Genomic DNA, 27,999 nt, shown 5'->3' with positions numbered 1-27,999 from the left:
GGTAAAAAGGTTTTTAGGGACAGGGATCCAGTTCCCAAAGACGCCAGCAATGTTTGAGCTTGCCAGGCTCCGGTTAAGCGCACGTTATGGGTCTCTGAAAACTGACTACAGAAACCTTCTCCCCCTCGCTCCCCCCCCCAAAATAAATCAGCGATTAAGAGCAATTTCAAGACACACTGATGGCCTGAAAGGTGAGGCCCGCGTTCTGCGTCGGTTGCAAAACAGCTAAGTCAGAGGTCGGTTCCACCCTTCAGCTATTTTTCGAGTGACGGCGCAAGCGGTGACAACGCTGAGCCTGCGCTGCTCCCAGAATGTGATCTCAGCGTCCGTCGTCGTGGAAATCCTACACGTTGCAAAACCCACTGGAAACCACCGCCGACCCCGCGACTGACAACTGCACCTTTTTTGGACTCCTACGGTATGTTGCAACGGGAAGCGTTAAAACTCTTCGTACGCCATGAGGGTCAAAATCACTTTGAAAACGCTAATTCTATCTGAAATACTCGAATAAGAAACGTCGGCGGCGGCGCAGGGGCTCTGCTTCGTTCGAAAGGGGCCGACGTTTCGAAAAAGGGGGAAGTTGCGCCAGAAGGACGACATGGTTGTTTGCGCAGGATCGGAGGGCTGTTGTGGCCTCGCAGGAGCTCCACCTGTGCAGCAAATCCCCTGATGAGGAACCGATCGTGAAGCAACACGAGCGTTTTTGGAGAACTGGCTGCTTGTTTATTTTTGTTTACTTCTTTTAAACAAAGGACAATATCCATCCACACATCAGCCCACCCACCCACCCACCCATCCATCATCCATCATCCATAAACCCACACATCAACCCTCCCACCCATCAACCCACACATCCACCCACAGTAGCTATGGTCTCACAACTATACGAAGCATCACTGCCCTCTCGTGGCCAAATTGAGTAAACACAGAATATTTTCACCCAAACAAAATATTCGTTAAAAAAACAACAACCACAGAATATAACGACGAAACTTGTATCCCAAATAAATGAGGCCAATAAAAGTGATTCGTTTACCATCGGGAGCAGCGGCAAGCACCCGGACCGCCCCTCCGCCCAGACCCCACACCGCCGCCCCGCCACCTCCACCTCCACCTCCACCTCCCCGCAGCGAGGCTCTGGTCAGCGGGACTCCAGCTGCTCTGACTGGCGCCGCCGCCGCCGCCGCTGTACCCTGAAGCCTGCGCTCGTTTCAAACGTCCAGCCCGGACAGACACAATGGAAAGCGGCCCGCGGCTGTCTGTTTCCGCCGCCCGCCGCCCCGCGCAGGAGACAGTTCAACTTTAAACTTTAAACTTTAAACTTTTCTCGGTAGAATCCGCCGCCGCCGCCGCAGCAGCAGCGAGTGCGGAGGGAGGGTCCATGGGGCCAGCACGGCGCTAACTGGCTAGCAGTGTGGCTACCGTCTCCGAGGTAAGACACGCCGGCCCGTACCTCTCCTCCGTCCCGTTCACTTGTTGCGATCACCCGGTCCCCATGGGGAGCGGGGGGTGCTGCGGATACTTCCAGCGGCACTCGACGTGGCGCCGGAGCCCGAACCTTCCTAAAGTCCGGCGTAACGTCCACGGCCAGGAGTGACGTCACAGAGCGCTAGTTGAATCAAAGTTTCTGCAAAGGCCCGGAGCTCTGCAAGGCAGTGCAAGGACCTGAGCGCGGTGCTTTGCTTTGTGCGGGCTTTTGTGTTTTGTTTGTTTTTTTTTTTTTTTTTGCATACATACACACAAACGGCTGACAAAACAGTGCAATTTTCCACATTTTTATTTGAAGTGTTGTGGGGTTTTTTTTTCTGCTGTCCGTCCGTCTGCACTACAGTGCGTTATTACCAATTGACATGCCTTATTTCTTAAAATGTGCCGACTCTGATTAATATGAATAACACATTTATATAGATGAATAAAACGGTCCATCTGTATTTATATTTTTTTGTATATGCGATGTCATTTCCCACCAGAGAGGCCAACGTTTTATTTTAAGATTTGTTGCCCATCATTGCACGGTGGCCTCTGGGCACAGCAGCATGACTGTAACTCATTTGAAGGTGTAAACAGCTATAATAAGGGGTTTTAGTGCACTGACCAGCAAGGAAGTTACAAACTGGTAACGTCCTCCCTCACAGAATAAACAATGAATGTGGACTATTATGACGACCATATGCAGGAGGAAGATCTATGTTTTTTTTACTGGCTGTTTGGCTTTCGATATGTCAAACCACTGCAAACTAAATCTTTACCACAAACCACGGTTGCAAGTTTAAGATGACATCCGATTTGAAATGACAGGATTGGTCACAGCGAGGAGGTCAGTGGCGGTGTACAAGCTTGAATTTACCTCTCCACATCCGAAACCCCTGTAATAAAGGGCGCTCATTTTAGATATGGTGGTATCTCGAGTGCATATATGCATTATTCTAAATAAATATAAGAGACATTATGCAGTCACTGTCTGCAACTCAAGCACAATTTGGAGCCTAAATCACCATTTTGGAGAGTTGGTCAATATACTTGGAATAGTATGCAACTTGTAAGTCAGGGTTGTCAGAAACAGAACAGACAAAGAGCCTAACCTTTTTTCGGCACTTTTGAGGGGCAAGTCCTGACCGCCCCGGGGCCTGCCGTTGGAGGGAGCCGCGCCGTGGCTGCGGCAGACGGATAGTGGAGATGGTCTCAGGGATATTTAAGGAATTCTGTTGTGCCAGCTGCTGTAATGTGTTGGCGGAGCCGCTCTTTGTCGCTGTGGAATGTCTGGTTTACATAAACCACCCGTGACACGAGCGCCACCAACTTGATACTTTTTACTGGCCTCGTGTCTGGACCTTCTTTATAAACGGGCGCCATTAATCCACGCTGCAGCGCCAACTCATCAGACATGATCTGCCAACATGATCTGTTCGGCCGTTGGCAGAAGTGTGAGGAATTGTGTTTTGCAGTTTTGGGAATTGCTTTTGGAACAGACATGATAAATATCGCATTCATCACAAAGGCTATTTGCTCCTGCGGCTCCTTTGCCTACACCGAGCGTCTGCCCAGCCTCACAAACCCGCTTGTCTTCCTTTCATACACATACGTACGCTGTTTTCATCGGCACTTAATGAAAACGGCACTTAAAAATTGACGTTGCTGTCCTCAAATGGTGCATGGGTTGTGTGACTTTGGTAAACCCGGATCAGGGGTAAATAACAACGTTTTTCTCAGCTAAAAATCGTCTTGTCTCATTTTGTAGTGTTGGGTTCATTGAATACGAATCTGGTGTCAGTTTCCTCTCTTTTTAGGCATGATCTGTGTGATGTTATTTCTTGGATTATTTGCTGTATATATATATCATATATCATTCATAATTTTTTCAGAGCACACCTATGTCATATGTGTGAAAGGTTGTACGTTTCCTCACAGAACCCCCTATTTACTGATGTATTGTTTCATGTGTTTTTAATGGTAGATTAGAACGTGCGGTCATGGATTTGGGATTTTCATAGACTAACAATCGTGTGGATTTTTTGAAACAATAATTTGACTATGAGGAAACACACGTCTCCAATCTTCCACGGCCTCACGACCCCCCCTCCCCCGGGCGATCTCTGGTGACCCCCCCCTGTGGGGGTCCGGCACCGCAGGTTGGGATCAGACCAGTGAACATTGGGCAAAAGAGTGAGGTTGTTCAGAGTTGACAAGTAGTGTACATGTGTACTGCGTCCCTGCACCGCACCGCGTTCCTTACTGGGTTGCTGTCACGCACGTATCACCGTGCACGCGCCGCACGACATGATGTGTCCAAAGTGTAAGAGAGTCAACGTAAGATACGGGCTGCGAGTCTTGTTCACACGCTGCCACCGCTCTTTTAAAGGCATGGGTTGTGTTTTAAAAAGTAAAGCAGAGTTTTAAATGATGTCCGCTTTTGAACAGCCATGCTTCCAGTCCGACCCACTGAAGGGATTCCTCAGGGTGTTTTCCCCGCTCGGTATTTCTCGCTGCGTTGCTCCCGTGTCACTCGAGAAGCGATACCGAAGTGTCTGGAAAGTGCCGGACTTTGTTCCGGAGGCGTCCGGGGCGGCGGGCATTCCTGGAAAGCCGGGAGGAACACTCGGATTCTGAGTGAATGCGAGCCAGGCGGGTTGTGGAGCAGGTGCTGACTCTGGTAAGCGCCGCCGCCGCCGCCGCCGCCGCCGCCGCCGCCGCCGCCGCCACCACCATTTGCTGCGCGCCTTCCTGTGAGAACGAGAAGTCTCGGGAGTTTTGAAGATTTAAATTTGCCGGGTGGTATGAGGTGTGAGGCCTATTTCTAATTCCAACGCGGTTAATCCCAGTGTTTGCGGTACTGTTCCCCCGAGAAACATTTTCTGATGACTCCCACGGCGGAGGGGAGTGAATAATAATTTGGCTCTGGACGCTTGGATTTGCAGCCGTCTAATAACTTGACAGAGCACAAGGTATTACTGTCTGAGCGAACTGTTGTAATACTGCAGGGTATGAGGCAGCCAATATAATATATGATGCATTTTATTGGACCGTGCTATTTGCCACGGTTAACTCGTCACATGTGACCAGTAAATAATAGACATTACACTCGGTAATGGTCCACTCAGGCTCTTTATGGGCTTTGGCGTCCTGTTCTGCCGCGCCGACAAGAGAACAGTGAAACGTAACGTCCCCGTTATCTCTGATAACGTTGACTCAGTGTCTCAAACTCAAACACAGCAGCTGAGTTATTCGAGATTGAGCGCGGGGTGCAGCTCTCTGCATGTGGCCACTCCCCCTCGTGGGCGAGTCCTCCCTCGTGGGCGAGTCCGTCACGCCCGTCCATAGCCCTGCACAGCAGTCACGCCAGGAATTCTCCAGGAGAGCCTGGAGTTTGGGGGATTTTCTGCCACTTTCTGCCTCGCGTTTCTTGCAAAGTAAGTGCGTTTTGTTTTGTGTGTCGCTTGGAAGGAGTATTCCCCTTTACTCTCTGTCATCTTGTCGATTCGGCATGTCATTGTTTGAATAAATAAATGATGGGCTTTAGGTTTCCACATGAGATGGACGCCGTTTTCAATTTACGTTAAGAGGGTCCGAGGTCGTGGTTTGTTCCTGGGAGCTGTTTTCATCAGCACTTTCTGATGTCACAAATAATGTGAGAGTTGTTTTAAGAACTGATTTTGCCGTCCTCAACCGGTGCATGGGTTGTGTGACTTTGGTAAGCCCGGATGAGGGGTAAATAACAACGTTTTTCTCAGCTCAAAATCATCTCGTCTCATTTTTTAGTGTTTGGGTTCATTGAATATGAATCTGGTGTCAGTTTCCTCTCTCTCTTTAGGCATGATCTGTGTGTTATTTCTTGGATTATTTGCTGTATTTCACGTCTTTGATAAAGTAACACTAAATTAATTACCGTGGGGAATTTTTGCCGTATATGTCTTTAATTTATTAAAGTTTATAATAAATTGAGACTACATCATTTAACATTTAGCCTGGTACCAGTAGCTAAGACAAAACAATTGATAGTGCGTAGACACACTTGATTACCGACAAAATATTGTCGAGTGGATGACCTTTTCATCCGTTCACAGTGAAAAAGGAATCAAAACATGAACTTGGTCAACTCCTCCAGTCTCCTCCGTGCCAGCGTCTCGAAACCCTTTTGTCTCGGCTGCCTGAGAAAGAACCAAGAACCAACCTGGTTAATGATTAAGCCGCCCGTTTCACAACTCGAGTTTGTGCCGAGCCCCGAAAACATGTCTCACGCGTCGCGATCAGAGGTGAGACACCGGCGATCGGGTGACGTCAGAGGCCCGACCGACGTGCAGTCACAGGAAACTCCCGAGACTCATGAGTGTGGACTCGCGGGCTGTGACTGGATTCTGGGACTCGGGGAGGGCTTTCACAACAGGGCCTCCTCGCCAGGTCGCTCCGGCAGCGGCTCAGCGTCTCAAGTCCGCGCCTGGGCCCAGGCACGGCCCGGACACTCGAAATCACGGCACATACCTTGAGCTCAGCCCCTTTGGTACGTTGGTTTTTACTACATCGAACGTTGTTAAATAAATAAGATGCTTTGGTGGAACGACTTGAGCTTGTGGACGGGATTTTTTTTTTTTGTTGTTTTTTTCCCTCCTCGGTGGAATTTGCCTGTGGTGATGCATATCTCATTGCAGCAGAGTGCTCTTTTTGCCTGCAGGTGTGAATAGGTTGCAGTTGGGTTTGAAACGTGATTGAAATGGGTCGCAGCCTCACAAAATGGAATTGACATAATTGAGCGTCGGAAAGCGCGGAGCGTGGTATCGGGAAAGCGCATGGTCCGCCGTGTACGTTGTCATGTTGCGCTATTATGCGCTCGCGGTCGAGGTGGAACGCTCCAAACGAAAACCTACTTGTGTGAAACTCGAGGCCGTTGTGAAACTGGAAATGTTTTGAGGAGCGCCGCGGGTGCTCGCAAATCCGGAGATAACTGAAACTCAACGACTTTGCAGGGCATGGTGAACTTGGACGTTATCTTTTCGCCGTATCCCTGAAGAACAGAGGCAAGAAAACAACTCGGCGCGATGGAGGGGAACGGAGAGATAAGTGACACCGACAGCGGCATTATTCTCCACTCTGGTAAGGAAGCGCTCGATTATTTCCGACGACACCAATCGATGTGAATTGTTCTCTCCCTCTGAATTAGGGGATGCGCTCTCTCATTACATAGAGCCTTTTGTTTTAAACTTTCTTTTTACTTGGTCTGTGGACTTACCTTGGACCCTGGAAGGTGCTGACCCGGACCCTAGAGAGCAGTATGCACGGCAAATGGAAATTTATTTTAAGTTTCGTTCATACAACGACAAGCGGTCAAAGTGTTCCCTGCCCCTTCAGGTGAAATGAATGCATATGAAACTACAAATAGAAATAATCTATATTCACAGGTCAAATCACCCGCTCAGCCAACTGGTGTTTTGGGCTGTGGGTAGTAATCTTGGGAAAGCAATCTGCTTGGCGTAGAAAGAGAGCTGTCATCCGAGAGCAGAACTGGGGAGGAACTCGAGTAAGGACGCATGTTGTCCATTGCCGTTTGCAACAAATGCCATTTGTTCCTACTTCCTGAAAGGCGCTTTGTGCGAGTCCACATTGTTGCAGATCATCGTGACGGGATCTCGGACGATAAGGAGAATGGAATGCCAGATGGGGTTTAAGAGCAGCCCTTTACGGTCTAAATGACACCATGTGATTTATATTGTAACCTGAGCGATCGCATGTTGGCGCACAGTTGAATTATCCGTGTCAACGTGGGAGTGGTCCGTCCTCGCGCGTCGCTGAGTGCTATGACGTTAGATTGCCGGGCGGCGCTTTGTTTTTCCAGACTCAACTTTTGCTGAAGTCAGTCGCACAGCTTCAGGTTTGTCTGCGGCGACTCCGGCTCATCTTCTCGCATCACCACAGCGTTATCGATCGAATGTGAAGTTGGACAATTTTTCAGTTACCAGCATGTACTTCCTGTGCGTTCATTTTTGCAGTTGAAAGTCCCAAATACACTCTATTCTTTTGACAATGGGAGATTATCCATCATAAAGAAGGCGGTTGTCACAACAATACTGCCTGGGCGACTAGTTTGAGGCCAGGTGTTCTGTGACATGATTGTCTGTCACACCTTCCCTCAACAGACGTCACCCTCAAGGATTTCATGAATAATCCCTGAACCTACGAAGCGTTTTGTCTGGAGCCTTTTATAGCCCTGAGAACGATCCTAGATCCATTAGTCACCATGGGCAGACTGCTTGGACCCGTTACATAAAGATGTAGGCCGGATCTCTCAGCTAATCACCAGAACAAATGAATTTGAATGAAAGTCAGTATGAGCTCATGCAGTGGTTCTCAACCTGGGCTCCGGGGACTCCCGAGGGGTCCCTCAAGAGGTTCCCGACAATAGTTGTTAATAGTTAAATTTGAGCATTATTTCCTTTATAAAACATAAGCGTCAGAGAATGTACACTTAATGACTGGTTTGAGCCTAATTTTACTGTTATCTCCCTGACTACAGTATAGACACAGGTATGAGAGTTCGGACTGAATCAAATCAAACAATGAAAAATCTTTTAATATTGGGGACTGAGACAAAATATTGTCACTGGGGTCAGTGGCCTATTGGCGAAATTGTATTTTGTAGCTGAATAGAATGTATTTATTAATTTGGGAATTAAGTGATCTTTGGGAGCTACTTATCTGATCTCTCAATATTAATTTAGAAAGTGTTCATTTCGCCAAAAATGGATATTCAAATCTAAAAAGGCATTACCATTTCCCTCATTGAAACACAATTATTTTCATTTCGTAAACATTAACCATTCATTTACATGGTGATGGAATGTACTAAGAGGTTAAGACTGTGAATGCTGGCGTCCACAAAGATTCACCATTCTGCTCCGTCGGATTCCAGTCGTCTGGCGTTAGTTGCACTGATTGAATTTGTTCCTCCGCTGTTTGGTGTTTCAGGCTGCGACAGCCCTACGACCACCACCAAGGATGTGACCACGCACACGCGGGCCATGAAGCTGAAGCACCAGTCGCTCCAAGAGCGGCTGGAGCTCTGTGTGCTGGAGCTGAAGAAGCTCTGCATCCGGGAAGCTGTGAGTGCCTGTGTTATCTGGAAATAAGAGAGAAAAGGCCGCGGGGCCACGCCTCCAAAACGGTCATGGAATTATATTGATCGAAAGATTTCTTCTCCGTAAAGGAAATACAATTCTTTGTTCTGTCTTTTTTTTTTTTTTTTTTGTTCCTGGGAGGGATCATTTCATTTGGTTTGGATTTTTTTTAAGAACTACACAATTGCCGACCGTCTCTTTTTAGATTTAAGACCCTGAAGTGAAATGATGCCGCACGATGCGACTGTTGTTAGAGGCACTTCACATTTTCCAGCCGCGTATTCAGCCCTGAGACAGCTCCGACCATTGTAGCGGCTGTGTTGAAAAAGACAGAGCTGGCAATTCCTCCTCGTTGACAATCGGGCTGGGCATTCCTGTCGGGACACGCTGAGGTGCACTTATGGAAGGATCCCGTGACACCTCCCGACTTCTCAGTGACAAGAGATGAACGAAGGCCAGAGGGAGCATTTTGTGTCCTGTCGGCGAGAATGAGTCAGAGCAGCGGAGGCGTTTTGGTTTGAACGCTGACCTCAAACGAAACGAATGGTGCCATTTTTTGGCGTTTTGTGGTTGAGTTGTACATGTGTTGGATGAACGCGGAGCGTCTATATCGAACCCAGCGAGCCCCAAAGAATGTGTTGTGAAACTGAACCCTCGCAACGGCAGCATTGTGCAACTCACTCCTCGAATAACTTGTATGCCCGAACATGTTTTTAAAGGATACTTCCACAGTATTTTTTTTTTTGTTTTTTTTTACACACGGGGACAAACCCCTCTTCGTTATGTGGACCTGGACTTTCCAATAGCTTCCAGGGCTTTGTGTTAGGTTACCCGTTCGCGCAAACCCCCCGAAAACATTTTCACGTGTTGATTTGTTGACTGTCGCTCCTGTTTGATCCTTTAGGAGCTGACGGGCCAACTGCCGGCAGATTACCCCCTGCTGCAGGGAGAAAAGCCCCCGAAAGTCCACAGGCGGATTGGGGCGGCGTTCCAGTTAGACGAACAAAGCATCCCGCGAGGAGCAGAGGTAGCGCGTTGCCCCCCTCGGCCCTGGCGGCATCTCGCCGCGACCACACCCTGAATGAATCGGACGCGCGTTCCGTTCCCCCCCCGTGTGCCGCCACTCACGTGTCTCCCTCGTGCCCCGGCAGGACTCGGAGCTGAGCTCGGTGGACACGGAGCTGGCGCTTCAGCTGAAGATATACGAGGCGGCGCGCAAGCTCTGCCGAGAGGACCACCTGAGCAAGGCCGTGCGCAGGAACCGGCTGCAGCAGTGCAAGCGTGAGGAGCGGCGGCTGAAGGAGCTGCAGGAGTCGGCCTTCCATCTCCGGCTCCAGCACGGCCGCTCCTCGCCACTCCCTGCATTTAACGTCGGCATTCAGGGTAGGAAGCTCCCCCGCCAGGCCGAAGGCAGTGTGGCCTTCACTGGAATGACAACCCTTTGAAGGGAAGGGAGCAGAAATAAGCATTAAACCGATGGAAGCGGCGTTGAGTCGTTGGAGGTTTGAATAAGTGTTCTCTTTTGCAGATCAGGGAGTCTCTGACAACAGCTCTCTATCGGATTCGGCGCTGCTCGAGGAAGGTGAGGTTTCAGTGACGAGGTCTTACCCCGTTTGATGAGTGGCCTCAACCAGACCATATTCACCGTGGTGTTAATTAGCCGGGTCAACGTTCAGTGGCTCTCGAGAATCATGCCTGCAAGCAGTGTCGGAGCAGAGCCAAAGGTTCAAAACATTTTGGGAACGGGGCCCAATATTTTGTGTTCCAAACCAATGTGTGCAAGTGGGTCAATGTCAGAAAAGTGTACGAATTATAGTGCGTTGGTAGGTCAGTCGTAAATAAAAGACATTATTTCACTGATCTTTTACCTTACCTACCACAAACAAATGACTTTCCATCAATTTCCAAGGAGAAATCCACGTGGGCAGGCTAGTTTTAGGACTGTAGCTTTCATGGTAAGGAAGATGTTGTGTCTAATTACCTTCTGATTAAGTGTCTAATTAATTTAATTAGACACTTAATTAAGACATAACCATTGCATAGCAGGGCGAGTAGACTAACTGAGACTGCGATATGTTGGTAACCATGACAAATACTAGCTGCATTGCTGCATTTCTGATCTATAATATAATTCTATCTATAATTGTGTCTATTCTGTCTATAACTAACAAGAATTTACCTGACGATACAATAAGATTGACAATAAAGCTGTTTTCACACATGCTCTCTAAACCTGAAATTATCCGGACATTACCCGGAGGAGCTGTATGTGTGAATAAAGCAGAATAACATTTATTTCCCTTTTTTTATCAACTAAACTTTGATCTGTCTAATTGTTTCTTTCCTCCTCTCTCTAGAAGCGACCAGTCAGTCGTCTCAACCATCCTTGGGGCTCGCTACTCCGGAGCAGTCACACCCTTCCCAGACGCCGTCTGTGTCCTCACTGGCTCCTGACGAATCCTCCATCTTGCTTCCGTCTGTGGCCTCGCAGCTTTCGCCGCCAACGCCGAGCCAAGTTACACCCGGCCAAAAGACGCCGAGCCAACACGCTCATCCGAGTCTTGCGCCCAAGCTCAGTTTGAATTCTACTTTTGAGGACGAGGTCCCCCCCATCCAGCACTCCCCCTGGACAGAGTCCAGCCTGGACCAGCCGTATCAGAAGTCCAAGAAGTCCCGCTCCACTAGTAGCAATTCAAGGTAAAAGAGAGTGCGCTCTCTTTTCCAGTATTTGTGTAAAGCTATGGGAGGCTTTTTTTTTTTTTTTTTAACTGTTTTTGTTTAAGCTCTTATGACACGAGTCTCATACGCTGTAACAATCGTTTTTGATAAATTCAGAGATTTGCATTGGACGTTGGCTGCCTTTGAAAATTTAACGTCAACTCACTCCCAGTTGACCACCGGAGATGTTCCTTTTTACTGCTAAGAGCGTGTCAGTGATGCCAAAATTCCTTTTTCTCCTCATTGTCTGTGTAGCAGCCCGGCCTCCACCCAGGTGTTGCCGCCCTTAGAGGCCTGTTTAGGAAACTCTCCCCTCCCGCTGCAATTCTCCCATCTGAGGCTGTCCCCCAGCCTGTCCAGCAGCACCCCGTCCACGCCGGAGATGCGTCTCCACCGAAATCTCTCCCTCAGGTAACTTCACTCAGAAAATCACACCGATGCCTTGTCAAAGGGGGAAGGGAAACGCTCACGCACATTGACTCGCGCGGCAGAACAGAGCAACGGATTGACGCGCGACACCTTGTTTTCTTCAGGATATCCAACCCCGAATCGAGATCCGACGCGGAAAAGATCCGCGGCCGCGCCAGAAACCCGCGGAGACGATTGACGGACTACACGGCGGCTCTGCCAGAGTCGCAGAATCCGGCCAACTCCGAGGACAGTAATTCTGAACACTCTTCGACGTCCTACACGAGCTCCGCGTGTCAAGAGCCGCCTTGTGATTTCCCCCAAAACAGCCCGTCGCCATCCAAGTACCCACACTCCAGCCCGACCGGCAGCCACGGGCCGCCGGCCTACGCCAGCCCTGTTTTTTACCAGAACGCCAGACACCAGTCCAGCCCCGGCTTCCACAGAGGCCGCTACCCGGAGGACGTGGGGTACGGGTTCGAGGTTGACGCGGCGAGGGGCTACTACGACGCCCACGCCGCGCATCCCTCCGTCAGGCACGACTACTGGTACGCGGACGCTCCCGTGCACCCAGTGGTGGCGGCGCGCTTCTTGCCCGCCGACGCCCGACTCCCCCGCTCCCCGTCGATGTGGGAGCACCCGCACCACCGCTACCACGGCTTCCCGCGGCAGGTGGTGAACGAGGAGCTCAAGTCGTGGCACCAGCGCAGTCAGTTCAGAGGCCCCCGGCCGCGTTCGCTCGACCGGCAGGGCGCCGTCAGGGTGAAGAACGCGCCGGAGCGGGCGGCCGCGCTCGCCCAGAACAGGAAATACCAAGAACAGGTGAGCGGGGGGAAAAAAAACAAAAGCCAAATAATTTCTACTACTGTCCTATTGAATCCTGAGCCTTAGTCTGTGGCTCAAAATAGCAATTAATCTCTTTATAGAATTTGTAGTGGTACTGAATTAACATCAATATCCTCCATGACACACTTTTAAGTTTTTCTCAGCATGTGCTCAAGTATTTTTCTTTGTCCGAAGGTTGAGCTTGGATCACGCCTTGTTTCTGTTTGTAACCTGTAGATTCTCCAAAGAAGGATTCTGCAGAGGAACGGGGATGACGCTCCGGGGCGTTGGGCCGTAGAGGACAAGATTGTCAGTCAAGTGTAACGAAACCAAACTGAAAGGGGTTTGATTTCCCACAGAGCGCCGTTTAAACGGCAGAAGACGACCACGTAATCGTTGTAATTGTCTGTGAAGTCGAAAGACGCCTTAACAAGCCTGGTGGTCCAAAGTCTCTTAGGAGAGCTTGGATTACGGTTTCTCTGAGCTCCATAACTTGGTTTCCGGGTCAAACTAGTTCATTTTAAGAGCTTTCAAAGGAAGTCAGTTGAATGCAGTGTTTGTTTCAGTGACTTTGGTCTTTCATGAGCCAGGTTTAATGAGAGCCTTAGAAGATAACTGCTCATATAGTAGTCCTTGAATCTTAAGATCAAATTTTCTTTCTGGTATGCACTGAATAGTTGGGTGATTTAAATTGAAAACCATAGCATTTTTCTATTTTGCTTCAAGATCAAATATCTGTATAGTGAGATTACAACAGTGGTGCCCTGAGAGTCCTTTCCTTTCAAGATCCATTACGACGTGTTTAACAAATTGCTTTGGCCACTTGCCATCTTATATCTGACTCAACTGTCGCCGGAAATATGGTAATCACAGAGATTTAGCGTCGTCTCAATGCTCGGTTGAAACTGGAATTTAGGAAGGAGTTTTCGCACTATTTACCTTGCAGTACACTCCTTTTTTTTTTGTTTTTGTTTTTTTTTATTGACATAAGCTTCATAACCAACAAGGATCATTTCCTGACAATTATCCCAAAAGGTTCCAAAAGCTTGTCACCGGGTCCGATGCTCTGCAAAATCTTAACTGTGCATAGAGGTTGAGTGTCATGGCTGACAATACAGTTAAACGTCCCGTGCGCAGCTGTTGCTCGGGAGGTTCTTCTTCATGTGTTCATCTCTTCGCTGCGGCCGCCCGAGAGGCAGCGGAGCTGGAACCGGTACTTTTTTTTTTTCTCTTCACATTGGCTGCTCGTGTGAAACTCCGCAACCGCTGGTAGCCTGCAAGTTTCAATGTAGTGTGTCCTCTAATTAGTTTTGGTCGACACACCCCGTGTATACAGTGGGAACCCTGGGTCACGAGAAAGACGGCGATGTTCACCCTAGAGGTGTTAATACATTGCGGTTTAATTCGTAAAAATGGTTTATTGAAATAATAACATTCTTTTAGTGTTAGGGCTGGGTATTGGTACTCTACCTGAAAGGTAGAGTATGGACTAAAACAAGGTATGGACTGAAACAACCCAATACCAAGTAGTATCGAAACTTCCCCAGTCGAACGATACCTGCATTCCATCCTTTTGTACCCAGATCGAGAAAAAATAAAATGCTATTTGTGTGGTTTTGCTCGCAGCCAATCACAGCAAGCGTTCTTCGATTGAATGCGACGCGTGATTGGCCCACTACCGCAGCAGCTACAGGCCAGCCAATCACCGCAGGCGTTCTTCGATTTAATCCGGCGTGTGATTGGCTCTTTAATGCGGCGTGTGATTGGCTCTCCACCGCAGCAGCAGCTACAACAGTCTGTTAAAGGACAGATTGACAATGTTTCAAGTCAGTGTCAAAACAACAGTCGGGCGTCCGTATGAACCGCGAAAGAGGTTTTCCTCGCTGTCATCATTCCTCCTGTACTGGCTGTTTGTTTAAAATGGCACTGCCCAAATACTTCATAGTACAATTTTGTACAGTTATTTAATAAATACTTCAATAATGTGAACGCTTTCAAATGTATACGTGTAAAAATCGTTTGTGTTGGAGGAGTGGTACGCGACTAAACACTTCCATTCACATGATGGGTGCAGTAGAAACAAAAAGGTATCGAATGAAGTACTCTGTTAATATCAGGATCACTTTAAGGTACTGGTATTGGAACTGGTATCGTCATTTTTTTAACCAATACTCAGCCCTAAATAGTGTATTATTTGACTGTTTTGCAAATGTATCTGCCATGGTAGAATGGCCTGTGTCTCACAGCCCTATTTATTAAGTTATTAGGATGCACACCACTGGAATCATTACAGTTTTAAATAAAGTGTAACTACAATCAATGAGAATGAAAAGATGAAAGTGCAAATTTTCTAAAAAGATTGTTTATGTTTGTAACAAGTAATCGATTGCAATGTGACCTTTTTGTACCTGTTTTTACTGATGTTTCTCTTTTCTTATTTATCATTTTGTCAACGGTAGAGTAGTTTTATAAGTGAATATGCGGATGAAATGATGATAAAAAAATGTGGTTTATTTTTTTGAAAGTATTTTCCCTGTGGATGTAAAGAAACCAATAAACGTCAATTGTTACACATTAACGAACCTTATTTAAATCCACTGAATTTCATACCCAAAAGTATTTCAAAGGGACAATGATGGAATAATTTCAAGTCCAACATTGGTATCTGTGCATCGACCTCGAGAGTTAAACACTCAGTGTGAGCGGCATACCTCAGCTGGCGCTCCAAGGGTTAACATAAAGAAGCGTTCGAAGTAAGATAAGAGCTGAAAAACTAATAAATATTGGACGATCGGGGCATTTAGTATCTGACTAAAGGGCAATAATCGAACATACAAAAAAAATTGCGTCAATCAGTGGTTAAATAATTATTTTTATTTTATTTTATTTTTTGCTTTAAAGCAGTTTGATACAAATGATCTATAAGTACAATAAACATTGAATTGTTGATTGGGACCTTTTTATGTGAAAGTCCACCTCTAAACAGATAAAGTGGTTGCAGTCATACCGATAACACAGTGTGGGTGGTAATAGGACGGTTCAAATATGTTTATACATTTTTATCTCTCATAATAGCACAAGTATAATAATATTCTCGTATAATAACAGACAAGAGTATATTAACCGTAATCATTTTGCTTTGGCTGTGTCGTCAAATCCTTTTTTAAATTGAAAAGAAAATGGAAGGGATCTCGATCGAAATGATTCGACCGTTCCAGCCATGACACCGGATCTTCGAAGCACAAGTTTCACCGTGAAAGTGAAATTGTTTTCATTTATTTATTATAATTATAATACTTATTATTATCATTATTATTATTATTATTATTATTATTATTATTATTATTATTATTATTATCATTATACAAATTATTATTATTATTATTATATTGTTAGTAGTTGAAGTAGTAGTAGTAGTAGGCATCGACCCTCAATGACGTGTTTATTACGCTTATGACGTCCACGCTGGCGTGCCGTGAAGCTAGCGCTGAGTTCCACGGACGCTCGGGAAACGTAACTTCCAACGCCACCGTCTTCCATCGCTTCTATTCGGGAAAACACGGCGCCCCCCCCCCCACCCCACCCGTCGGCGGGGAACTCGAGCGGCGCGGGCAACGGCAGCTCCGCTCGCCTGTAGCGGTGCCCCCCCCCCCCCCCCCCCTACACACCCCCGCCGCCGCCGCCGCCGCCGTCGCGACGCCCGGTCCGTTTTACCGGTGAGGTCCGGCGCCGAGGGGAGGGAGGGAGGGAGGGAGGGGAGGCTTGCTCCTGGGATCCCCGAGTCGAAAGGGCCGCTCCGTGGCGGGGGGGGGGGGGGGGGGGGGGTGTCACGGATTCGCGGCGGCGGCGGCGAGCGCGCGCGCGGCGTTTTTGCCGTTGTGCGCGCGCTCACGTAACGTCGCTGAAGTAAAAGCACCGCGTGGGGGGGGGGGGGGGGGTCGCGAGCTTTTTAAAAAATCAAAACAAAAACAAAACATAAAACATGTCGTCACCGGCGCTGGACGCGTTTATCAGAAAACACCGTCGTCGCGGCTTCAACGTCGCAAATGATTCCTCCCGTTTCAAGTCACGAAAACACGGCTGCGTTGAGAGGCGAAATATTTCATAGGGATCCATCAACGTTTTGTCGTGTTTATATATTATTATTATTATTATTATTATTATTATTATTATTATTATTATGTTTATTTTTGTTTATGTTACTCTGGGAACCAATGGGTTTTTTGTTTTGTTTTGTTTTGTTTTTTTTAAAGCTTTTATTTTGGAGAAACTTTCTTCGCGGAAGAAAAGTCACATCCGGTGCAGGTCGTATGTGGTTGTATTGATAATTCATGTGTTTTTATCAGCGCGCCGTCGTGTCAGGTAACGAACGCCCGTCCCGCCGCTTCCAGTGCGGTCCTGACTGTCCGTCGCGGGGGGGAAGAAATATCAACGGGTCGATTTGACGCCGCTGTTTTTTTTTTTTTTTTTTTAGCTCGACTCGTCGCCTCGGCGCTAGCTAGTGCAGGTAACGAAGCAGACGGACCTGATCCGCTGGCTGTTTGCTAGCCGCTCCGCTAGCAGCTAGCGTTAGCATCCGTGTGTACAATTCACAGCATTAGCTGACTGCCCCGTGCGTGTGCGTGGTGGCGGTCGCGGTCGCGGTTGGGTGCGTGTGTTCGTTCGTTCGTCCGTTCGTCCGTTCGTTCGTCGTCGCCGTGTCGCTGTTGTTTGGTGTTCGTGTTTGATTTTCGTTTCGTTTCCTTGCGTTGTCTTTGTTATCCGTTGTTGTACGTCCACCCTGTCTGCTGCGCCTGGAGTTAAACCAGCTCCGGCGTCTGTCTATTTGTTTATGTTTTTGTCAGCGTCAGATCTGTAACGTGTCTAGAATTTGACGTGTTTTAAATTGATAAGTGGACGCCAATCACGACAAAAAAAATGATATATATATATATATATATATATATATATATGAGTGTGTGTGTCCTATGCACAAGATATGTTTTTTAATTCTTAGATATATTCTTAAGTGTATTGTTGCTACTATTGGCTGGGAGTATAAATATAGATGGATAAATATGTAAACAATAATACGGACATGGAGAACAGTGGATGAGTGTCTCAATTATTACAATTTTTTTTCTTCATTATTAGAATGTCCAGTCTACTCAAATGTCTATAAAGTAGTAACATTTAGAATTGGAATTGGGCAAAATAATGTCGGCGTGGACAGCCCTTTAAAGGCGTCCGTTCTAGCGAACAAATTGTAAACGTCTTCGAAAATCTTTGCTTCCAATCATTTAACCATAAACCAATAACTGTGAGTTGGTTTGTTTTTGCAGCTTTGAAAGAAATTGAAGTAGTGGCCTCAAGCAGAATACAGAGGCACTGAATAAGTCATCGGGCAGTCTCCCTATGTCAGGCCGAAACGGGTCTGCGAGTGATGCAGACTGCCGGATCTCCGAGGACTGTCCGGTCCCAGACGTGGAGCTGATGGAACTGGGACCCCTGCTCAAGGAAGGGGGAAGACAGACGGCCCCCAAAGGCCTCCACACAGAGGTAGGAAAGTTACAGCAAAAATGACTGCAAGCAATAACCGGTCTGTGGGTTGCTTGATTTTTTTTCACTTTTGTTATGTCCAAAGGGAGCTGCGATGCTTGCAGATGAAGAGGAGGAGGATGATGAGGCGGGGGAGGTCCTGACCTTGCCCCTTCAAGCTCACCATGCCATGGAAAAGATGGAGGAGTTTGTCCATAAAGTAATGACTGACCACTAAGACCCAATGCATAATTATTAGCCATAATTAGCCTTCAGAATTTATTTAGCTGTTTGAAAATATATATATTTTTTCACTGTAGTAGTAGTAGTAGTAGTAATTAATAAGTGAAATAAATCTAGCTAGTGTTAATAAAATGTCTATTAGTGTTGCGATTAAGATTCATTCCTCTTTCTTTTAGAAGATTTGTTTGTTGAGTAACTCAGATGGCGGCTCTAATTCTAATGTGTCTCAATGCTACGTAGTACTGAGGCGCAAATCGGAACGGCTCGTTTCAGGGCGTGTCTTCTGAATAAGAACGCTCACAAAAATCTGACTTGGGTTGTCTTATTTCACAGTTTGTGTGTTAGTAGGCCGATCAGAGACCAAAATGTATTTGCACAATCACTGAAAAAGTGAGTTTTGCATCTTCAGTCCCCTTTAAGAGTGTGCGGCACAATGGAAGGAAAAAAACCAAAACTCTTGTTTTTCAGGTTTGGGAGGGCCGCTGGAGAGTCATCCCTTTCCATGTGTTGCCAGAGTGGCTTAAGGACAATGATTACCTCTTACATGGACATCGCCCCCCGATGCCCTCATTCCGGGCCTGCTTTGGAAGCATCTTTAGAATTCATACAGAGACAGGAAACATCTGGACTCACCTTTTAGGTAAGTTTGAAAACGATCTAATGCTTCACCAGGCAACCTGTTTCACAGCACATTGTAAAATCCTCACCTTGTCAGTGGTATTTTAAAGATAAAGGTGGCAACTTGGCACCATTAAAGCCTCTTTTTGTTTTCACAGGTTTGAAAGAAAATAGCATATTTTCTGCAGGAGTGGCCCTGGGAACAGAACCATTGTAACGTGCTTGTCTTTCTCAGGGCTTATCTTGTTCTTGTGTCTGGGCACCCTCACCATGCTGCGACCAAACATGTACTTCATGGCTCCACTGCAGGAGAAAGTGGTGTTTGGGATGTTTTTCCTGGGCGCTGTGTTGTGTCTCAGCTTCTCTTGGCTCTTTCACACTGTATACTGCCACTCCGAGAAAGTGTCTCGCACCTTCTCCAAGTAAGTTTGTACTTCTTCACAATGTTATGAAAAAATGTTCGGTGTTAACGCTTCGATATCGCAGGACAGGGTTGTTGTTTTTTTTTTAAAGGCACGCGACTGCATGGTCTCAGTAGTGTCAATGTACCTGTGAACGTTTTCAGGGCGATTCCGGTAGAGACATTTGACGAGCTTTTCCGCAGAAGAGCTGGCTCCAATCCATAAATCGTTTTGTTTTTCCGGCTCCTTCAGGCTTGACTACTCAGGCATCGCGCTGCTGATAATGGGCTCCTTCGTGCCCTGGCTCTACTACTCCTTCTACTGCTCCCCACAACCTCGACTTATATACCTCACCATCGTTTGTGTGCTGGGCATCGCCGCCATCATAGTGGCCCAGTGGGACCGTTTCTCTACACCCCGTCACAGGCCCACCAGAGCAGGTGCTCCTTTGAAAATGACCTTGATTACGATTATGATTGTGAAAATGATGATGATGGTAATCTATATATTTGTATGGCAAGCGGTATTGTATTGTATTCTATTTTTTCTAACTTTAAAGGAAGGACTCTGTCTGTATGTCCTTTTGATTATCTCGACAATCGGTCATCTCATTTACTTCACACTTGGCGGGTGTATCGCTGGGGACCTCAGGACGGGCGGTGTTGAATTTGGTGCAATTTGGACATCCGTCACTTATAATATTAATCAACTTTGAATAAACAGAGAACAGCGAGCCAGCGGGGGTCAGGGCTTCCCGTGAAAGCAATCGCCCCGTTCCAAACAGGCATGTTTGGTGCGGACACGTGTAATATTAATAAACTTTGAAGGAACAAGTGAACAGCTTGTTTATACAAAAGCATGACTTGTATTTTGAGAGTGTATTTCACCGCAAGTCTCCGCGTCTCTCACGAGCAGGCTTGTTTTGAACGGGCGCTGCACTAGTTTCAAGAAAATACATGTACACTGGTTCAAAATGATGCAGAATGAGTGTCTCTTTCTTTTAGGTGTGTTCATGGGCCTGGGACTTAGCGGCATTGTACCCACTATGCACTTCACCATTGAGGAGGGCTTTGTCAAGGCCACCACCGTGGGTCAGATGGGCTGGTTCTACTTGATGGGTGCCATGTATATCACTGGTGCTGGACTGTATGCTGCAAGAATCCCTGAACGCTATTTCCCTGGCAAGTGTGACATTTGGGTAAGTTTGATCTCATTGTGAATAAATATCGAACTACGAATTCCTGTGAACTCATAATTCCGCTTAAGGCGTTAAAGTTATTTGATTCCCACTTTGGACTGTTTCTTATCCCAAAATATACTCAAGGAATTACGTTGACATGAAACTCTTTCAAGTGGTCACAAACGGCTCAAGAAACAAAAAACCTGTGTGCACAAGATGCAGAAAAAATGAAATAAACAAAAACATGAAGAAGGGAAGCAGGATTGTAAACATGGCAGGATGACAACCACCCAAATTAAGATTAAGGGGTATTTGTTACTAAATGGGGGATGCATTTTTTGTGGGGACGTAATTTGGATTTAAAGAAATGGGACACAGCGGAAATCCATACTGCATGTGTGTGGAATATAGATATAATATATACTGTATGTGTATACGCTGTTACCATGAGATAGAATGACTCTTCAAATCTTAGGGGTGTGTCTTGAAATCGATGAAGAATGTTTCTCATACCTGTTGACAGACAACTGTCAAATTGCAGACAGGGTCTTGGTTCATCCAGTATCATTATTACTTTTAGTTGCTGTTAAACCCAACACTGGCAGGGAGTAGTGAACCTCACACAAATGTGTTTCTTCCATAGTTCCATTCTCATCAGATTTTTCACGTGCTGGTGGTGGCGGCCGCCTTCATCCATTTCTATGGGGTTTCTAACCTGCAAGAGTTCCGCTACGGTCTAGAGGGAGGATGCACAGATGACACCCTGCTCTAAGAGGCCTGACTGTGACTCCATCTTTATTCTTATTGCTCCAACACACAATTTTAAAAGAAATGCTGCTGGAATTCAAATGTACATTTGTTGCACCCCCTGTGCTCCTGACTTGCTCTCATCCTACCTGGGTTTTCTGGTGGTTATTTTTATGCTTAGACTCTATTAAAGTAGATAGAAAGCTTTGAGAGCTTTAATGCTGTTATTTAGTTTTAGGGGGGGACAAATTGGGGATTTTGACCAAATTCATTGGCACTTCTTGTGTACTACACTTATTTACATAGTACACCTTCTCAAACCTTAAACAAAAGTAGGTGGTCAATGCACATAGATGCAAAATATTCTCTTGGAACATGAGCATGGGAAGTGCACATACTGTAAACCATTCCTTTTTGTTTTTTCTTTCCATTTTTTCTGTTCTATAGAGAACACTCCACTGTACAATCCATTGAGCGATAGTGGGTAGAATTCAATTGCAAGAACAATTCAGGCCAGAACAATTCAAGCTTCAGAGCCTACACACACTTGTTTTGAGCAGGTATAATGCGTTACATGTAGTCGGGTGCAAAGATTTTGTAATTGTGCAGACATCAAATGTGAGCTTCTCCATTAAAACCCACATGACCCTTCCCCATTCATTAATTTGTTCCCTTTACCACAGCAATAGGAGCTCGACTAATGAGTCTAGCCTACTCCCAATATCCGATGGTAATCGGTTTAAAGGCCCGTTCTTAGTTTTGATGACAATGCCATGAATTAAATGAATTCCGAAAGGAAATGTTGTTCAAACCCATCGGATACAATCTTAAAGATACTGTCTGATTAACATCATGTGAAATGTTAGACACTAATTTGTCTGTGGCTGATTAGCCAAAATGAATAGTTCTATGAGATACTTTCACAATGTGAATTTTGAATTATTGGATTTTTATACTGAAATGTTTAGAATTTCCTTTTCTTCACGACAGGATAAGCGTTTCCATTTAGAAATTTATATTAACTTTGGTCTCCATTGCAAAATGAACTGCTAAATATTTATTGAAAGAGTGCAAGATACAGGTCAGTTAAATTAAGTCAAACAATATGATCAATGGTGGATTGCCAGAATAGAACAGGCTACGCACAATGGACAAATCTGTATAGGTTAACTTACGTTTTCTGCTTGAGAACCATTTTAAGTCGATTATTCAGATGCATTGTGAGGTGTTCATATCTAATGCACCTTTAATTTATTGAAATTGAAACTTAATAACACTATGGGATTCACCATGTGGTATGTATTATATAATCTTTTAGTATTCCTGTGCCTTAGGCCAATGGAAATGTTTTTTTTTTTAATACAACGGCCTATCTTACACTCAAAGGAGCTTCTAGGATTTCCAGATATTTAAATTTTTTCTCGGTTTCTTTGCCATTTATCCAATCAAATATAATTGAACTTAGAACTCCATTGATAGGTTGTATCAACTGCTGTTTGTTAAGACTCCCTTTTTTAGGTCAACTTCTTGAGCTTTATTACAAAGACTAAAACAATGTGTATTCTTGACTTTGTGTAATGTTCCGTGTAGAAAGTCAGATGATTTATCATACATTTCACAGAAATGTAAATCATAATAAATATTTATTGATGGACAACTTCTGCTTTATGTGTCTTATGTAAATATACTTTTTTGCAGCGGCCTCATTATCCTTTTACATTTTGGAAAAACCTCCTATGGAGCTTTTTATTGTGGAAATCAAAATTTAAACTTGAATCAAAGACATGTACATTTTAGTTACAGTCAAGGAGCAGGTGTGCCCGCACCAAGTTGAAGGTTATTATGAAGCGTTAGTAGTCGAACACATAGTATAAATATCCAAATCAAGTGTACAGCAAATATGTTCAATTCACTTTGTGACATAATACTTATTCTTTGTGCCCCCTAAAAATTTAAAAAAAGAAGATAAATACACTAAAATTAGGCAATATCCGTCTATTCTGAAATGATGTGCCTATAATAAACATTTAAGCACTACAGTGTACAGGCTATGGCGCAAAGGGTAGATTGGAGGTAGGAACCTTTCAATGTCCCATGTTTCCGCACGGTTTCATTTAATACCTGCTACATTTAGCGAGCGACCTAAAACTCCAAACCCTATTTAGCAAAAAATAAATTTACGTGTGATTTGCGTTTACCTTAATCAGGCCGGTTTTGTGGGCATTGCCAGGTGTTTATTCTCTATTTACCGGCCCACTCCTTAGTTAAAACATTTCCGTATAGTATTAAAGTTTGGGGCCAAAATGGCGAGGGGAACGGTTTGGCCCTCGGACCGCCGTTCGTAACGATCCGCGTCTGGTCTCGTGTCAACCGGTGTTTCGGGACTTCGTCTCCCTCCGTCGCCCCGTTGTGCGCCTGGGACGTAACGGGACATAAGTTCCGCATCGACGGATCCGTCTGCTCTTGGGTCCGACGCGCAGGAGTCGCCGATCGCCCCGAACCTCCGGCGCGTCGGCTTCCGTCTTCGTACCGAGGGGCCGGTAAGAGCTCGGGGGCTCTGCCGCTTCGACGTCAAGACACGTCGTCGTCGGCGCGCAGCACGGGCCGGTCGAAAAGCGATTGACAAAAAAAAATAAAAAATCAACCAGAACCCGCGTGTGCTGCCTTCGTCCTTTTGTCAGGCTTCCATCCCTGCTTCGAGATGGACGACGGACACGGCGCAGAGCGGCCGGATCTGGTGTCCGAGGACGGAAAGAACACCAAGTCCGTGCTGTGTCAGCGCTGCGGCTCCAAGGTGCTGTGCCCCGGGATGGCGGTCTATTCGGAGAAAGAGGTACAATGGATGGGCCTAAATGAAGGCTTCCGGCGTTTATATATATATATATATATATATATATATATATATATATATGTATGTATGTATGTATGTATGTATGTATGTATGTATGTGTTATATATATATGTGTGTGTGTGTGTGTGTGTGTGTGTGTGTGTGTGTGTGTGTGTGTGTGTGTGTGTGTGACGAGCCCAATTTCCCACTTTTGACATTGTGAATGGTTTGTGAACAGAGGTTTATTGTTCAGTTGTCTTGTTTGTCTATCTATCTATCTATCTATCCCATAACATGCCTTTTGACAAGTAACGACTGGTAGCACTGTGGGTAGTTTGAGGCATCAACCCCAGTGACTGGACTTGACATGTCTTATGCAAACAAAGCCCTTGTCCATCCAGATAAATAGATTCATTCTGCACTTTATCGAAGCCGGGCCCCTCCCATAAGACCATAATAATGCACATTCAAATTAGAAATAATGGCCACTAACACTTTTGACTATACAATTGAATGTCGGATACTCTACTTTTTGGCAAGTCATGGCAAGATTATTTGTGTAGCAGGTTTTATACTCAAGGGCAGTTCAAAGTGTTTCACGAGACAAAAAAAGTTTTAAAAAAGCGTGGGGGGGAACAACTAAAAGCAGATTAAAAAGACGTGATCAAATCACAGTTTAAATCACAATTCAAAATGGGCCTACCCGGGTGCAAACAGCCATTTCCGATGAATCAGGCCTCTTTCCTGTGGGCTGCGTGGTACACACTCACAGAGTTGAAAGGTGTGGACCGCCTGTGATATACAATCACCCCAAAACACCTGCATTCAGCTCAAACCGCCGGAGCGTGTTGACCGAGAATCAACATATTCTAAGCTCTTTTTTTTTATTATTATTTTTTTTTATCATCAGCTGTTCCTGCCATCAATGAAAAAAAAGACTGCCCTGAGCTCCTCAGAGGGCACGGTGGACGGGGACACTCTGACAGCCCACTGGTTAGTCGACGATATGTACACCTTTGAGAATGTGGGCTTCACCAACGACGTGGGGCGCATCAAGTACCTCATCTGTGCAGATTGTGAGATCGGACCCATTGGTTGGCACTGTCTGGATGACAAAAAAAGTTTCTATGTTGCTGTAGAAAGAGTTAATCATGCATAGTTTGATTGATAGATAGGCCGCGCGTCTTCTCATGGCTTTGATAACATCTAACATCATCCAGGACACCGCCCACCTCTGCAAACATAGACTGGTCAGGGTTTAATCAAATCTGTACAACTAAGATTTAATCATGCTGGAAATACCTTTTGTCCTCATATATTGACGACAAGAGTGCTATATTTGTATTCTAATAAAATTATTTTAAATCTGGTGTTTATTTGAACCTGCAACAATCTCCTGGGTCACACATATGCTCATGGTGAATTCATTCAAACTCAAAGATATTTGCTATTGTACTGTTGTTTTTATATTCCGCTGTTTTTATTTATCAACCAAGGAATGACATGTATAGATGTGCAGGTGGACCACTCTATTTACAACCGGTCAACAAATGTCACCACAGAAATGTCTTCCCCGAAACCAACATGAGTTAAACTGCGTTATACATTTTCATCAGTGTGATGTGCTGCTACAAGGACGACTAACAACACACTGTTTTGACATAAAGGTCTTAATAAATGAATTGCATGTGCCAAGTTCATCCTACTTACTAACCCTGTACCCTACTTTGTAAAACTGTCAGTAACCTAATTTGCTTGGACCCTCCTTTGTTATACTTCAAATATGTCTTCATATTCAATATTTTTGTAATAATAATTGTATACCTTTTTTAAAGGTAACAATTGCAAAATGGATTTATAAAGCATTCTTAGTTGCAATTGGAAACAACATTATGGTATGGTTTAAATGGTGAGTATTTTTGTGGTTTCAAGGGTCCATCCTTTGTCAAAGTTTTACTATTTTACAACGGCATCTTAAATGAAGCAGGCACTCGTTCATACTGTGTATATCCCAAGGTCAATCCTCGGCCCATCCATTCTTCTCACCATTAGGATTTGATTTGATTTGAATACCTAGTATAATATTAAGTGTAGCTACATCAGTAATCTCATGAAGAAATGTAACTTTTCTGAGTAGATTTAGGAAATTATAGCAAGCAAAGCATTTTTGAAAAGCAAATATACTGTCTTTTGTTCTGTGTTGTTTTTTTTTAGTCTGCTGCGTATTGTTATGATTTTAGTTCTGTAGCATTTGTCCTGCGTTGATCAGATTCTGACTTGAGTATAAAACAACTGCACCTCTCTCTGACGTAGAAGATGCTGTGTTTCTAGTGTGACTGCCACATGGACTTACCCTGTTTGATTAAATGCACTAAACGCCTTGAAACCACTCGCTTGATATGTGGGCTTAAAATTGGCCACTTTGCCCTGTGGTGCAATTCTTTTGATTAAAATATTGAAAGAGATTTGACTCAAATGAACCTTTTATGAGACACTTTTACTCTGGTTTCTATTTGGAAAACAACTTGTACTTGAGTGTGTGTTGAAAGAAACCAGGACAGTACTTTCATGGTGGCTTCTCCAACTTATTCCTAAATCTCGTGTGTGTGTGCAATGTGTCATATTGTTCGCACTGGAGGAACTCATATTTCTTAAAAATGTACCATTACATGACATCATAGTTGCAACTTTATTTGAGCCCGGTATAAGCATATTGTTTTATCGCTGCTCTTGAAACCATCATATGTCGGAGAGCTCCTTAGCGTGTGTTAGGGAGAAGGGGCGCTGGCGTTTGGAATTCTACGACGGACGACCTGACGTCATTGTTCGGGGGTCAATTTCAAAAACATGAAAAGGTGACGTTCATCAACGGTGGCCGCGGAAACACGCGCCGTTTCGCCTGGGGTGTCCTCCTCGTTCGCGGCGTCCCGACACCCCGCAGAACGGGGTCCGTGTGCGTGCGGGTCGGTTGCGGGGAGGCCGCGCTCACCCGGCTGTGCTTTGCGGGAGTGCGGGGGGGTCAACGACGCAGCTCCTTATGTCACTACCGTGGAAGGGGAGGGCGGGGGTCAATACTTAAAATGGCCCAATACACAGCAGAGGGAGGCCTGTGTTCATGCTGCTAAGCCGCCTGGATCCACTCCGCCGGGGTTGGATCTCGAGAGAAAATGGGAGCCGCTCGTACGTTTCAGTGTCAAACTGTAACGCACTATACTGTCTTCATTGTTATTATTATTATTATTATTATTATTATTTATTTTTTTTTTTTTTTACAACTCTGTGAATAATGCGGGGGGGGGGCGGGAGTCCAGTGGCCGTTATAAAAAAAAAAGCGCTTCGTTATAAACGGCTCCCTTTCATCCACACAAAAGGCGGAGCGGCTCCCGGCTCCACCCGCCACCGGCCAACGCGGATGCCGCGCGGCCTCCGGCAGCCGGAGCGCAGGCGCCCCCGGGGTTCGACGCTCACCTCGCTTCCATTTTCGGGGGGCGGCGGCGGCGGCGGCAGCGGCACGATCGCATTTAAAAGGCCGAGGCCGACGAGCTCCACGGACGGTTTCGTTCCGTCCGGCGCCCAATCACGCCGCTCGTTCGGTCCATTTAAAGAGCGAGTCCCGGCCGGCGCGCAGCGATTCTGAGTGGAGGAGGGGGGGGGTACGTTCGATCGCGCTGTCCGTTCGGCTGTTACGTATTATTATTACTGTGCCGAGGGGCGGAGTCCGAGAGAGAGAGAGAGAGAAAACACGGGCGCGCTTAAATGAGCAAAGTCGGTCCAACCTTGTGCTGTGGGCGGCGTGAAATGGAACGCACCCGCTTGGAAACGCGTTCAGCCGCACGTCTGCGCGGAAGCCACGGAACTACAATGTGATTTATACACAGCCCCGTTCGCAGCGGCGGCGCCCAAACACCT

At 45.9% G+C, this 27,999-nt stretch overlaps 3 protein-coding genes across 4 annotated transcripts; all 3 read left to right on the top strand.

Moving 5' to 3' along the window:
- The first annotated feature begins 1,198 nt into the window (after nt 1-1,198).
- Nucleotides 1,199-15,119, top strand: inavab (innate immunity activator b). The gene is made up of 10 exons (XM_080001409.1): nt 1,199-1,432; nt 6,459-6,585; nt 8,455-8,588; nt 9,508-9,630; nt 9,755-9,986; nt 10,132-10,185; nt 10,961-11,300; nt 11,577-11,732; nt 11,855-12,551; nt 12,792-15,119. The coding sequence occupies exons 2-10, from the start codon at nt 6,531-6,533 to the stop codon at nt 12,876-12,878; spliced, it is 1,878 nt and encodes a 625-aa protein (XP_079857535.1). The 5' UTR covers nt 1,199-1,432; nt 6,459-6,530; the 3' UTR covers nt 12,879-15,119.
- A 1,849-nt stretch (nt 15,120-16,968) lies between these two features.
- Nucleotides 16,969-22,917, top strand: adipor1a (adiponectin receptor 1a). Its single transcript, XM_080000257.1, has 8 exons — nt 16,969-17,061; nt 17,876-18,092; nt 18,178-18,291; nt 18,783-18,954; nt 19,168-19,354; nt 19,586-19,773; nt 20,338-20,531; nt 21,157-22,917. The coding sequence occupies exons 2-8, from the start codon at nt 17,949-17,951 to the stop codon at nt 21,283-21,285; spliced, it is 1,128 nt and encodes a 375-aa protein (XP_079856383.1). The 5' UTR covers nt 16,969-17,061; nt 17,876-17,948; the 3' UTR covers nt 21,286-22,917.
- Nucleotides 22,918-23,316: 399 nt separating this feature from the next.
- On the top strand, nt 23,317-26,538 carry rabif (RAB interacting factor). Of its 2 annotated transcripts, XM_080000031.1 has the most exons (3): nt 23,317-23,800; nt 23,942-24,093; nt 25,001-26,538. In XM_080000031.1, the coding sequence occupies exons 2-3, from the start codon at nt 23,962-23,964 to the stop codon at nt 25,247-25,249; spliced, it is 381 nt and encodes a 126-aa protein (XP_079856157.1). In that variant the 5' UTR covers nt 23,317-23,800; nt 23,942-23,961; the 3' UTR covers nt 25,250-26,538. The 2 variants fall into 2 exon arrangements, with proteins under 2 accessions (XP_079856157.1, XP_079856156.1); XM_080000030.1 differs by having other exon boundaries at nt 23,317-24,093.
- The last annotated feature ends 1,461 nt before the right edge of the window (nt 26,539-27,999 follow it).

This window comes from Zeus faber (genome assembly GCF_960531495.2).
Source record: "Zeus faber genome assembly, chromosome: 5".
Lineage (NCBI taxonomy): Eukaryota > Metazoa > Chordata > Actinopteri > Zeiformes > Zeidae > Zeus > Zeus faber.
Note: the sequence above shows the minus strand (reverse complement) of the source record. Positions and strands in the feature narration are given on the sequence as shown.

Excerpts from the sequence above, each read along its gene's own strand:
- adipor1a (XM_080000257.1), top strand. The coding sequence starts at position 17,949 with ATGTCAGGCCGAAACGGGTCTGCGAGTGATGCAGACTGCCGGATCTCC. Across the intron at positions 18,093-18,177 it reads CCAAAGGCCTCCACACAGAG|GGAGCTGCGATGCTTGCAGA; the intron begins GTAGGAAAGTTA and ends TTATGTCCAAAG. Across the intron at positions 18,955-19,167 it reads CATCTGGACTCACCTTTTAG|GGCTTATCTTGTTCTTGTGT; the intron begins GTAAGTTTGAAA and ends TGTCTTTCTCAG.
- rabif (XM_080000031.1), top strand. The coding sequence starts at position 23,962 with ATGGACGACGGACACGGCGCAGAGCGGCCGGATCTGGTGTCCGAGGAC. Across the intron at positions 24,094-25,000 it reads CGGTCTATTCGGAGAAAGAG|CTGTTCCTGCCATCAATGAA; the intron begins GTACAATGGATG and ends TTTTATCATCAG.
- inavab (XM_080001409.1), top strand. The coding sequence starts at position 6,531 with ATGGAGGGGAACGGAGAGATAAGTGACACCGACAGCGGCATTATTCTC. Across the intron at positions 9,987-10,131 it reads ATTTAACGTCGGCATTCAGG|ATCAGGGAGTCTCTGACAAC; the intron begins GTAGGAAGCTCC and ends TCTCTTTTGCAG. Across the intron at positions 11,301-11,576 it reads TCCACTAGTAGCAATTCAAG|CAGCCCGGCCTCCACCCAGG; the intron begins GTAAAAGAGAGT and ends TTGTCTGTGTAG.